The 13,392-nt window shown below is 41.2% G+C and overlaps 1 protein-coding gene across 3 annotated transcripts in view; it reads right to left on the bottom strand.

The window, feature by feature from the left end:
• Window positions 1-13,392, bottom strand: part of COL12A1 (collagen type XII alpha 1 chain) — a 111,154-nt gene that overhangs the window by 32,016 nt on the left and 65,746 nt on the right. For all 3 annotated transcript variants that reach the window (XM_067294103.1, XM_067294104.1, XM_067294102.1), the window contains exons 41-49: window positions 13,229-13,345; window positions 12,602-12,748; window positions 12,052-12,126; window positions 11,411-11,550; window positions 9,511-9,634; window positions 9,164-9,307; window positions 3,250-3,414; window positions 2,349-2,387; window positions 2,112-2,250 (exon numbers count right to left, since the gene is read on the bottom strand). In XM_067294103.1, the coding sequence (XP_067150204.1) occupies window positions 2,112-2,250; window positions 2,349-2,387; window positions 3,250-3,414; window positions 9,164-9,307; window positions 9,511-9,634; window positions 11,411-11,550; window positions 12,052-12,126; window positions 12,602-12,748; window positions 13,229-13,345 (1,090 nt within the window). The remainder of the gene's footprint in view (window positions 1-2,111; window positions 2,251-2,348; window positions 2,388-3,249; window positions 3,415-9,163; window positions 9,308-9,510; window positions 9,635-11,410; window positions 11,551-12,051; window positions 12,127-12,601; window positions 12,749-13,228; window positions 13,346-13,392) is intronic.

Here is a 13,392-nt window from a genome sequence, read left to right as displayed (position 1 = left end):
AAAAGGCAAAAGAGTAACGGAGAATCACAGTGTTTAACAGAACTGACCATTTTAATTGCCCCATCAAATAGAAAAGAACTATGTGATAAAAATCATTTTGTGATTTGTTAAAATGAACTCACAGCCTATCTTTGAGTCCATGGTTATATCCACGGTTATGGGGACAGCCAATGTGACCAAGAGGTCTTGGAGATGTGTTCTGGTGGCAAGATTCAGCATAAACTACACATATTTTAAATTCCTCCATGATAAGTATAGAAAAAAGAAAGATCATGACTTTATTAGTCTTTCACCTGGCCCATTTTAGACAGCCATGCAACAGAAAACACTGCCCTTGACTATGCTGGCAGCCAGGCACAGGTACAAGCAAGGAGATATTTAATGTATCCCCTGAAATTCATAATGTATTTAGGCTCCACCTCATTCATCATTGACTGCTGAGGTTTAGATTTGTGATGTTCAGACTGTTAGACACTAAAAAGACAGAAAGCCAGAAGTAAAAATATGCATCATATGGCCTCTAGTATATTCTGAAGGAGGGAAAATACGGGAAGGGAATTGTAAAAAAGGAGGTAAATTTGGTCTCTCCTTAGCCAATATACTGGCACTTCTGCAGACTTAGAGTGCAATTTGGCCTCATGAACGTAGACAGAGAAACCTTAAAATTAATAGAGAAGTTGCTCTGTATTTTGGGCATAGCTCGTGTACCCATACAGTTGGAGACATTTTGCAATAATAGTCATATCATTAAGTCAACAACAACACACAGCACAATGCAAAAAGGAAAATAATAAAGTAGATACAGCAACACTACTGATACCAAGTTATCTCAGATATGAAAACAACTATGCCACCAGGAACAGGAAACTTTTATGCCTTGCTGCCTCAGTCTGAAATGAGTATTATTTGTTGGCTCCTCATGAAAAATAAGTGCCAAGAGTACTCTGACAAGTCTACTCCACCTCTTACAGAAGACAACAGAATATGTATCACAACATTTCAAAAATTAAAATAAACAGAAACTCTGTCTTTTTATTATCTTTTTATCATCTTACTTATCTTGCTAAATGCAAGATTTATGTTAATATAACAGAATTGCAAAACAAGGTCCCACTAACTGGAATTATCTGCACTTCCCTAGGTTGTAAAAATCCAGACTGTCAGGGATCTTTCACACACAAAACTATACTGGCCCATCAAAGAAGAAAAAGTCCTCATGTCCTAAAATTTTACAGTTGTGAGCTGAGAAGGCTAGCAAAAGGATATTAATTCTTCATACATCTCAGCTCCTGTATATGTGATCTGATCTTTAACCAATCTCACAGGATGGCAGAAGTTTTCAAAAGTTTGTTTGAACAAATGACTAAACTTCCTTAATCTAATAAGAGTAATGGGCTAGCTTTAGGCATCTCTTTTGACTCAGTATGACTTTTCTAAAACATACTGAAGAAGATGGGAGAGGAACAGATGTAAAAAAACAATAAGGGAGATACTGTTCTCCCTCTACCACTAGCTTCCTCTTACTCAAACTAACTCTGCTTCTTTTTTTTGTGTGTGATAGTTGAAAAGAAAGACTGCATATTACCGTCCATAACCAAGCTCGAGGATTACAGGCCCTTGAAAACTGCACTCCATTTGCCAAATATGGCAACTCAACTAAAGGAGAAACTACCCCACGTCGATGACATCAGGGTGCTGCCTACTGCAGTATGATGCCTCTGCAAAAAGTGGTACTTATCCCTCCAAACTGAAACCATTTCCCTCTGGCAATGTGGAGTTCTTTGTATTAAAGAGGCTGTTGTTCAATTGCCTCAGGCCGAACTGTGGATTATACTCATTATATATAACTTGAATGGCTTTGAATGGTTAAGAAGAATAGTCTTAAAAAAAGAGCAATAAGCAGATCATGAAGGAAGAAAAAGACTAGCATTTCATGAGAACAACGACATGTTCTTTGGAGTATATTTCTTGGAGTTCAGTAAAAAGAACACCAAATAACTGCATCTTCTATAAGGTACTAATGCTGTTAGCTCTAAACTCTATTAATCCTTCTCCACCTGCTTGCCCTAAGTATGAGTCTTCAAGGAAAACAGTTTAAACAGACAACTTACCGTACTGGCTGGCTAACAAAAGCATTTTTGTGGAGTCTGTATGCTACATAGCTTGGGAAAGAGCCTGATTCCAGTGATACACCTTGTACAGAAGCAAAATGCTTCTCTGTTAAGTTATATGATTCCAGCATCTTGAAGCCTTTAAATCAGGAGGGGAAAGAAAAAGAAACACTGTAGCGCAATTGTGGGAAATGACACAAATGAACCTATGCCAAAATATTATAGACAGCTCCTTACCAGGTGAAGTGTATCCCTCCAAGTAAATAAGAGGACAAGCTAAAAGAAATGAAACAACATGTAAATTCAAACTAATAAAACATAACATGATATGAACATGTACATACTTCAAAAAGTTTTATTACCAGAAAAGCTGCACTGTTACTAATTATCAGCCAGCTTTTGTTACGTTTGTCATCCTGTGTTCTGTTCTGCAGTAGATGAACTGTTAAAATCTTTACTCACTACTTGCAGTAGTGTATTTCTACCACGACAAGTTGCATGGAATAATAAATGAACCCCAAGAATATTTTAAGAGTCCAATTCATAAGAAGAAATGCGCACAATGACACAATCTTTCCATGGATATTTAATACATGAGTCAGACTGCATATTAGCTGTCAGATTCACAAGAAAAAGCTGCAGATTTATAGGGCTCCTCAGCAGCCTGCAAATGAGGCAGTAAGGGAGTACATAGCTGCACGACAGGCCTGAGAATTTTTCATTTTTGCCATAAAAGGATTTCACATGAGTAAACAACTGGACTTTAATTTAAATAATTTTAAAACAATATCACACACTTCAGCTGCACCCAAACCAGTGGCAAGGAAGAGACCTGTCATGTCCCATAGTATACATTAGACATTATTCTGCTTCCTCTTGAAGAGCAGTTCTTAGAGACTGTTATTCCCTTTTTGATACACCAGTATCTTGAAATGTGAGACAAGATTACATAAAATACAATAACTAGTTCAAATTAAAAATATTAACTTCCTCTCTCAAACCCTGTGTAATTATAATGAAACATAACTTTTCTATATGAACACTTATTTTAAAGTACTGTAAAGGGGATGACAACTGTAGCAATATGTAAGCAAATGTACTAATTTGGGGACAATGGAAAACACTGTCTGTTACTCACTTGAGGTAGCTGTCTCACACACAAAGGTGAGGAGGTTATCTTGAATCTTTTCAAAGGCATCAAAGTCATCAACAATAAATACATGACGCTCACTGGGCTTGCTGGCAATCTTGGCCAGCTCATTGTAATCCACATCAGCCACGCCGACCACAAAGACACTGAAACCTGTAAAAGTAACACTTTTAATGCAAAATGTAGTTAATACACATTACCATTCTCCAGGTCAAAATTTCACAAACCATCTCTGTCATTGACTTCTCAAGCTCTACCAAGTCTTGTATCTGACCTTCTTTATGAGCATATATTCTGGACATCCTTTCACCTTACCAAAGTTCAAGAGGGATTAAACTGATTTTTGCATCTTTCTTTCAAAACTTTATCCTCCTTTCATTGACTGCTGTCGGGCATTATCCAAGCTCACAGGCCTGGCTCCACAGTCCCTTCACTCTTTCACACAAAATGCACAATCTTCTCCATTCTACAGTATCTCAAATCTGTTTTATGTCCAAAATCTCTGTGCACACTATCTACTTTTATCTGATCTTTTAACTCTTGCCACCTCCTGCTTTTCATGTTTCTCTGTTTCCTTCTCCTGTTCTTTGGGTGGGATTCATGTCACCAATTTTTACTTTCCAAGCTAACAACGAGTCTAAGCTAGCTGTCTAGGCTTCCTCTATAATCAACAGACAGAGACGGATTCAGAATGCAGTTCATCTCACTTCCCTAAGATGCTTACTTTAAGATAGGAGAAGCTGTGTTCTGTAGACACCTATTTGTTGCTCTATTCAATGACCACAAAAGGAACCTAGATGACCAGCTCAGACCAGACATTTAGTAGTTAGATGTCTAAGTTAAATGAGAAGAATCCAGCCCCTAGAATTTAATCATATAACAGCAGGAGTACCGGTATAATCTGCTCCTTGTCAGGGTTGTTTTCCTTTTCAAATCTTTATAATAGCTTCTACTTGCCTTCTATGTCAAATTTTAGCTTCCTGTTATCTTCTAGCCTTTACAAAATTGTCTCTCTGACTCATTTCTTTCTTTCCCCTCTTCTACCTAATCCTCCACTTGATAATTTGTCCTCTCTTTGCCATACCACAAAACAGGGAAGGAAAAAAATGTCGCTGCAGAATTCAACACTAAATAGCAAAATCTCCCACAAAATTTCAGTGACAAGAAACTGCACAGACAAGCTAAGTCAAAGCTAAAACAAGCATATCTTCATAAGCTGCTGTCACAGCAGTAATTACACAATAGAGATTCACAGATGGAAAGATAACAAAGGTAAGATTGTCTAAATACAACTGTTAGCCTGAAGAAAAATCAAATATATGCATATAAAACATGGAAAAACTAGTTAGCAATACATCAGAAAAAAATTTAAAAGCTGTTCTTGATGACAAACTGACTATGAATGAACAATGGATGCTGCTCCAAAAAAGGCAAATGTCATTCTGGGGTATATTAACAGACATATATAAGAGATGGGAGATAATTATTACTCTCTGGCCAATATTGGTGAGGCCTTGGCTGAAATACTGTGTTCAGTCTTGGGCACTATATTTAAGATGCAAAGAAACCAAAGCCAGTAGAGAGGGTAGCAAAAATGATAAGAGGCTTGGAAAACATGATCAACAGAGAAGGTTGAAGGAAACGGGTTTGTTTAGTCTAGAAAAAGAGAAGACAGAGACAGGAAATGACAGCAGGCTTCAAATATGAAGGTGGTCAAGGGTCTGGGAGCCCAGGTCATCTTCTCCTCAATCCTGCCAGTGAGGGGGATGGATGAGAGGAGGAGGAGACGGACTTTCCAGGTTAACGACTGGCTGCGCCGCTGGTGTTGGCAACAGGGTTTTGGTTTCTACGACCATGGGACCCTGTTTGAAGATCGACAACTGATGGGGAGAGATGGGATCCACCTCACGAGGCGGGGCACACAGGTCTTTGCCAACAGGTTGGCCAACCTGGTAAGGAGGGCTTTAAACTAGGAAAGATGGGGGAAGGGGAGAGTTATAGTGACAGGGTAGTTGGCAAAAGACTGCTCAAGTCAGGATGCCTCCAACAGGTGAATGCAGCCAGGGAAGTGCGCATGGGATGTGGCTATGGAGGACCCTCTTTTAGCCCTCCTGGGAAACCTGCATGCTCAATCACCTCCCTGAAATGCCTGTACACCAATGCACGCAGCTTGGGGAACAAACAGGAAGAACTAGAGATATCTGTGCGGTCGCAGGGCCATGATCTCATTGCCATTACGGAGACATGGTGGGATAGCTCGCATGACTGGAGTGCTGTCATGGATGGCTATGTGCTTTTTAGGAAAGACAGGCCAGGAAAGCGAGGTGGTGGAGTTGCTCTTTATGTGAGAGAGCAACTGGAATGTATTGAGCTGTGCCTAGGGGTGGATGAAGAGCGAGTTGAGAGCTTATGGGTAAGGATCAAAGGGCAGGCTAATAGAGGTGACACTGTTGTGGGTGTTTACTACAGGCCACCTGATCAGGATGAGGAAGTTGATGAGGCCTTCTACAGACAGCTGGAAGTAGCCTCACGATCCCAGGCCCTGGTTCTCATGGGGGACTTCAACCACCCCGATATCTGCTGGAAAGACAACACAGCTAGGTACAAACAGTCCTGGAGATTCCTGCAGAGCATTGGTGACAACTTCTTGACCCAGGTGGTGGAGGAGCCAACAAGGAGAGGTGTGCTGCTGGACCTCGTACTAACAAACAAAGAAGGACTGGTGGAAGATGTGAAGGTTGGGGGCTGCCTTGGCTGCAGTGACCATGAGATGGTGGAGTTCAGGATCCTGCGAGGAGGCAGCAGGGCACCAAGTAAGATCGCAACCCTGGACTTCAGGAGAGCAAACTTTGTGCTCTTCAGGGACCTACTTGGAGGAATCCCATGGGTGAGGGCCCTGGAAGGAAGGAGTGTTCAAGAGAGTTGGTTAATATTCAAACATCACTTCCTCCAGGCTCAAGAGCGGTGCATCCCTATGAGTAGGAAGTCAAGCAAAGGAGGTAGGAGACCTGCATGGATGAGCAAGGAGCTCCTGGCAAAACTCAACCAGAAGAAGGAAGTCTACAGAAAGTGGAAAGGGGGACAGGCCACTTGGGATGAATATAGGAATGTTGTCAGAGTATGCAGGGATGCGACGAGGAAGGCTAAGGCCCGTTTGGAATTAAATCTGGCTAGAGATGTCAAGGACAACAAGAAGGGCTTCTTCAAATACATCAGCAGCAAGAGGAAGACTAGGGAAAATGTGGGCCCTTTGCTGAATGGGGTGGGTGCCCTGGTGACGAAGGATGCGGAGAAGGCAGAATTACTGAATGCCTTCTTTGCTTCAGTCTTTACTGGTCAGGCCAGCCCTCAGGAACCCCAGACCCTGGAGGCAAGAGAGAAAGTCTGGAGAGAGGAAGACTTTCCCTTGGTGGAGGAGGAGTGGGTTAGAGATCATTTAAGCAAACTTGACACCCACAAATCCATGGGCCCTGATGGGATGCACCCACGAGTGCTGAGGGAGCTGGCGGACATTATTGCTAAGCCACTCTCCATCATCTTTGAAAGGTCATGGAGAACAGGAGAGGTGCCCGAGGACTGGAAGAAAGCCAATGTCACCCCAGTCTTTAAAAAGGGCAAGAAGGAGGACCCAGGGAACTACAGGCCAGTCAGCCTCACCTCCATCCCTGGAAAGGTGATGGAGCAGCTCATCCTGGAAGCCATCTCCACGCATGTGGAGGAAAAGAAGGTGATCAGGAGTAGTCAGCATGGCTTCACCAAGGGGAAATCATGCCTAACCAATCTGATAGCCTTCTATGATGGAATGACTGGCTGGGTAGATGAGGGGAGAGCAGTGGATGTTGTCTACCTAGACTTCAGCAAGGCTTTTGACACTGTCTCCCATAGCATCCTCATAGACAAGCTCAGGAAGTGTGGGTTAGATGAGTGGACAGTGAGGTGGATTGAGAACTGGCTGAATGGCAGAGCTCAGAGAGTTGTGCTCAGTGGCACAGAGTCTAGTTGGAGGCCTGTAGCTAGCGGTGTCCCCCAGGGGTCAGTCCTGGGTCCAGTCTTGTTCAACTTCTTCATCAATGACCTGGATGAAGGCACAGAGTGCACCCTCAGCAAGTTTGCTGACGATACAAAACTGGGAGGAGTGGCCGATACGCCAGAGGGCTGTGCTGCCATTCAAAGAGACTTGGACAGGCTGGAGAGGTGGGCAGAGAGGAACCTCATGAAGTTCAACAAAGGGAAGTGCAGGGTCCTGCACCTGGGGAGGAATAACCCCATGCAGCAGTACAGGTTGGGGGTTGACCTGCTGGAAAGCAGGTCTGCAGAGAAGGACCTGGGAGTGCTGGTGGACACCAAGTTAAGTATGAGGCAGCAATGTGCCCTTGTGGCCAAGAAGGCCAATGGTATCCTGGGCTGCATCAGAAAGAGTGTTGCCAGCAGGTCGAGGAAGGTGATTCTCCCCCTCTACTCAGCCCTGGTGAGGCCACATCTAGAGTACTGCGTCCAGTTCTGGGCTCCCCAGTACAAGAGGGATGTGGCCCTACTGGAGCAAGTCCAGCGAAGGGCCACAAAGATGATTAGGGGACTGGAGCATCTCTCTTATGAGGAAAGGCTGCGAGAGCTGGGCCTGTTTAGCTTGGAGAAGAGAAGGCTGAGAGGAGATCTTATCAATGTGTACAAGTATCTGAAGGGAGGGTGTCGAGAGGATGGGGCCAGACTCTTTTCAGTGGTGACGAGCGACAGGACGCGAGGCAATGGGCACAAACTGAAACACAGACACTTCCATCTTAACATGAGGAAAAACTTTTTCACTGTGAGGGTGACAGAGCACTGGAACAGGTTGCCCCGAGAGGTGGTGGAGTCTCCTTCTCTGGAGATATTCAAAATGCGCCTGGATGCAATCCTGTGCAATGTGCTCTAGGTGACCCTGCTTGAGCAGGGGGGTTGGACTAGATGATCTCCAGAGGTCCCTTCCAACCTCAGTGATTCTGTGATTCTGTGATTCTGTTACAAAGTGGATAGTGATCAATTGCTTTCCTGATTAACTAGGGACATGAAAGGAAGAAAGCAGTTTCATTAGCTTCAAGAAACACTTAAGTGGGATGTGAAGAACAACTTTTCAACTATAAGTGTAGTTAAGCACTGCAGCAGATTATCCAGGGAGACTGTAGATGTTTTTATGAATAGGTTAGCCAAAAATTTTTAGAAGTAATCTAGACAGAGTTGATTCCTTCAGATCAGAGAGATGACCACTCATAGTCTGTTCTAAGCCCTGCAAGTCTGTGATTTTTTTAAGGAAGTACATCATCTTCTTACTCAGGGAACTGAACTCCAGGTGGTTCATACACTAAAATGCAGAACTGCTGGGTGGTCTCAGTAGAGGCTAGTGATGGCAGGGGAAGGAATGGGTCCTCAGTTACACATAAGCCACATTCAGGAAATCTAAAGAGGGAGTGCAATGTTTCTCGGCTTGGAAGGCAATGAAGGAGTCAATTCAGACCCAGCTCAAGCAATAGCAGTTCCTTTAAATGAAGCTCCTCTAGCTTATGCCAGCTACAGCTTAAAGCTCAAAAAAGCCAAGCCCAGGACCTCAAGGGCACCAGAAAGGAGTGGTGCACACAGCAAGGAGGAGGAAGAAGTGATTGAAAATCAGCTCTACTAAACGATATGCATGAGGAATTCCTTGAAAGCCTTTGGAAGCCAGATCTACCCCCAGAGAGGACAGAGAAAGAAGAAGCAAGTCTGGCCCAGGAGATCTAAATTCTTAAAATAGTTTTGAGCCATTCCAAGCACACATTTCTGAGTCCACAAATGATGAATAAAGAATTCCCAGATAACTGAAACACCATTTTTAAACTATACTGCTTAACACTTAAGGAAATGAAACAGCTAGGTACTGTGAATCGCTTACCAGAATGCTGTATGACCGTTGCTGCTTTCCTCACCTCATCCTGCGATCGACCATCTGTGACAACAACAAGTACCTTGGGAACGCCTCGCCTCATGCCGCTCTCCCGAGTCAAGACCTTTTCTTTGATAAATGTGAGGGCTTTGCCTGCAAAGTGCACAATGAGTAAGGAATCAGCCATGTTATCCACAAGAATATAAATCCATTACTTTACCTTGAAAGGGTGACAGCCACAAAACTAAAACAGAAGGATATACAAACCTAAACCTTCTGCCATGCAATACTAGGATAACGAGGCAGTTTCCAAAAACAATTTATACTAAAGAAATATAATTATAGGTCAGAGTTACCTGTCCGTGTATTTCCACCTCTGTACTGAATATTTTGAAGAGCTCCAAGGGCCTGCGCCTTATCATCAAATGTATTCAGTTTAAATTCAGATTTTGCCTCATCACTGTACTGTACAAATGAAACCTGAAACAGAAAGTATCACAGTGTTCAGTCTCACACCTCTGTGTTCAGAGAAACTCTCTCTAATGAAATATGTATTACAGAATTTTAGTAAGCATTAAATAATTAAACTTTTTCATATATATATGTATATGCACACACATACATATTTATATACATAGATAGTTTTTTTAAGAAATGAAGAAGAACTTAAAAATTTGTATGACACAATATCAATGAAGCTGGATACATACAAAAATTGTATACTTTCTTGCCTTAAGTACTGGAATACAACCACTGAATGTTTATTCTGAAACCATCTTTAAATTCAAATATAATATATATATTTCATGTTGTTCCTTTCACATATTCTGTTTTGATTACAATATTACAGCACCATGCTCATTTGATTCTGAATAGATATCTCTCTGTATGTATTTATTCCCATTTACTGAAGTAAATTTCCCTTTTTTAATTATTAATATCTAAGATGAAGAACCCAGAATGTCACAGCTAATTCAAGAGGCATGTGACCTAAATATTTTTCTAAATGTTAGCAGTTACTTTTCTCTGCCATCTATATTACAGGGAAAAAAACAATAAAAAACAAACAAACAAATGGAAAGGAAACCCACCCACTGTATATTAGAGCTAGAAAGGACAAAGAATGTCTGAGACAAAACAGAGTATGAGGGGTCCCTTTTCCTTAAAAATATGTCTAAAGAGTTAAAGATGGGGAAGCAAAGGTCTAAAGATATGCCTGGAAGATGGTAGGCAGTTCATGAGCAATGTAAATAGCTTCTACAGTTACTAGAAAAAACACTCTTCCACAAAAATCCCCTTCTGCCTTCTAACCAAGGAAACTGTATTGCACCTGTAGGTCATTGCAATGCTCCAGAAATACTTTTTAAGTAACTGTCTTATGTCTCACGTTACTGACTTCATCTAGTGAGAGATATTTATGGGACCCAGGCAGTGCTCTCATCCAACTTCCCATAAGCAGAAGAAAAATGGCAGTGCTGAAAGGCTTACAGTAAGAAGCCTCCCAGAAAAGGGTTCTGTCAGAGCATGACCAGCCCAGAAATCCTGAAATTCTATTCCTCATTAGCTATTACTGTTTATTTTTTAACAATACATTAATTTAGTCAGAGGACTAACTTTTCCCCATATTTTCACAAAGCCCACTGTGGAGTGGACTCATTTTATCTATCTTTAGTATGGGATGAACTGACCTCTGGAAGTGCCTATCTCAAAGAGGTTCTATCTACCTACTGCAGTGGGATTCTAGTCAGCTAGATCAGACAAGGCTAATGACAAGCCAGCTGAATTCCTTCCACACACATGACTCTCTTCTTGAATTGAGAAATTAAAACATAATCCCAACTGAAAACTTACACTGTCTTCAAAACCGATTTCTGTTATGACACAGATGAAAACTAATTTATAACATCTAGGCAGAGTGCTAGCTGTTAATGCCCTATACAAAGAAACAAAAACCTGAAGCTAACCATACATCGCCCCAGTTTCTCTGCCTGTAGGATTTCCATAGGCTCCTTCAACTTCTGTCTTTCAGAATAGTAACTTCTCAGGACAGACTGGACTCTCTTTGCATTTACAGAGCACCCCTTATATTTCACATATACTTATACATGCACACACACATACACATGCATTGTACAACAATCCAACACAAAAAATAGGAGAAGTCCTAAAGAAAGGAAAAATCAAATGTGACTTCATTAATTGAGCTTCATCTTTAGTTTCCTTCCAAAATGCTCTCAAGAGGAATAACAAACCCACCTGGATTCCAGCAGGATTAATCAAGTCAAAGGCTCCTACTGTATTAAAAACAAATTTCACTACTTTGTTGAAGTTATCATCACCAATACTCCAGGAAGCATCAGTCAAGAATACTATGTCTGCTTTGGCACCTCTACATACTTAAAGATAAAGAAAAGGAACATATCATTCATAGCACTGTGGAATAAAGAGGATTGTTTCCAAAACTGAAAATTCAGAAGTGACAAATATTTGGCAAACTTCTATTATCATGCAGTAAACCTGGCAGGTGGCCTATACCCAACACAAACACATTTATTAAAAATTTTCAAAGAAAATTTGCTAAAGAAGCAAATACAAATGTTTTAAATGCTATTTTTTCTGAGCAACCGACATCAAATATGTCTTCTGAAGGCAAGGCTCACAAATCTGTTTCAAAGTTATAAATATCATGATTTTTCCCCCAAATGTATGCCCCTTGCTATCCTAACCCATGAAAACTTCACAGTGAATGGACGGCATTAGGAAATTGGTCTCAAACTTCATTACCTACAAGGTTGTTCTATTTTTAAACCTATTTCAACTTATGAAAAACAGAATTAAACCCTGAAGTAGTGCAGCAACTATGTAAAAATACTGAATAAATCTACAAATAAACATACCATCCCAAGCCGGAGGGATTGTAGGAGGTGGAGGAGGTGTAGGCGGCAGAGTTGGTGCCTCTGTAGGTTTGAGGACTGAAGGAAAATAATAATTTTTTGACTCAATTTAAATCCTTTAATTCAAGGAAAAACTCTAGATTATGTTTTATATTACTGAAGAAAGAACCAAACCCTTTCTCACTAACCCATACAATGTACAATTAGCAAAGAAAAATTTCCTGTGTTACAAAAGTAATGAGATTATAACTGCTGTTATCACAAAGGTATATGATTTCATTGTAACAGAGGAACAACTTTACATAAGCTGAGTAACATCCTACCATGAAACTGCTTCTCGGTTTTTCATCTAAATGCGAGGAAATACTTGGGTTGAAGAAGAGCATAAGAATTTATCTCTTTCCCTCACAAACTCCAGTTGACATTACAATCAGAGGAAGAGGAAAGATTACTTAAGGGTACTGAAAGGCATCTCAAAACAAGACAAGTTCTACAGTCAAAATAAGACAAGTTCTGTAGCCAAATCTTAAGGTTCACAGTATCAGTAATCTACCTGTGCGTTCCCTCAGAGAGACTGGAGGTCCCTCGAGGTTAGGGGTCTGAACAAAGACGACAGCATTATATTCTGTGTCTGGTGAAAGACCAGTAAAACAATGGCTCGTTTCTGATCCACGTACTGTGATTTCTTGTCCTCTGGATCCTGTTAAAATAAAGCCCAATTGAAAGAATGTTAAAAGCCAGTATTTCCCTTTTAATATGTGTGCAAATAAGTGTAGAAATTAGAGATCTCTGGGGAGAAGACTGGAATAGACTGGACAGCAGTCTTTAAAAAGCAGCCTTTAAAAAGAGAGTCTTTAAAAAGGAGTCTTTAAAAGTCTTTCCAAACCAAGATTTTGTCGTGAGAACTCCGCACCCTGGAGCATACTGGAGAGCAACTATTTTCCATTTAGAACCCTGGCAACTAGCAGACTCCCATTAATGAAAGGTAACTTCACAATAAGCAGCATTAACTCCCTCTTGCAGCTTTTTCACCACTCTAGAAAAACAGACTGTGTTCAGAGCTTTAAAGTTCAACCACATGCAGTATGACCTCTGATGGAGTCTTGCCACCATACTAAATACAGGGTGCCACCACTGAAATAAAATAGATATGTTCCCAGAAAAATCAAAATACACTTACCATCAGCTGGATTTAGCTTTAGTCTATAGGAAGTTGCTGACCGGTGAGCTGACCATCGGATACAGAAAGTATCCCAACCCACTTTGTAACTTGTTAGATCAGTGACATTCAAATATACTGTAAATGGAGAAAGAGATAAATTACTCCGTGGGGAATAGTATGTA

The sequence above is a fragment of the Apteryx mantelli genome, chromosome 3 (genome assembly GCF_036417845.1).
Source record: "Apteryx mantelli isolate bAptMan1 chromosome 3, bAptMan1.hap1, whole genome shotgun sequence".
Classification (NCBI taxonomy): Eukaryota; Metazoa; Chordata; class Aves; order Apterygiformes; family Apterygidae; genus Apteryx; species Apteryx mantelli.
This window is presented reverse-complemented; position numbering and strand designations above follow the sequence as displayed.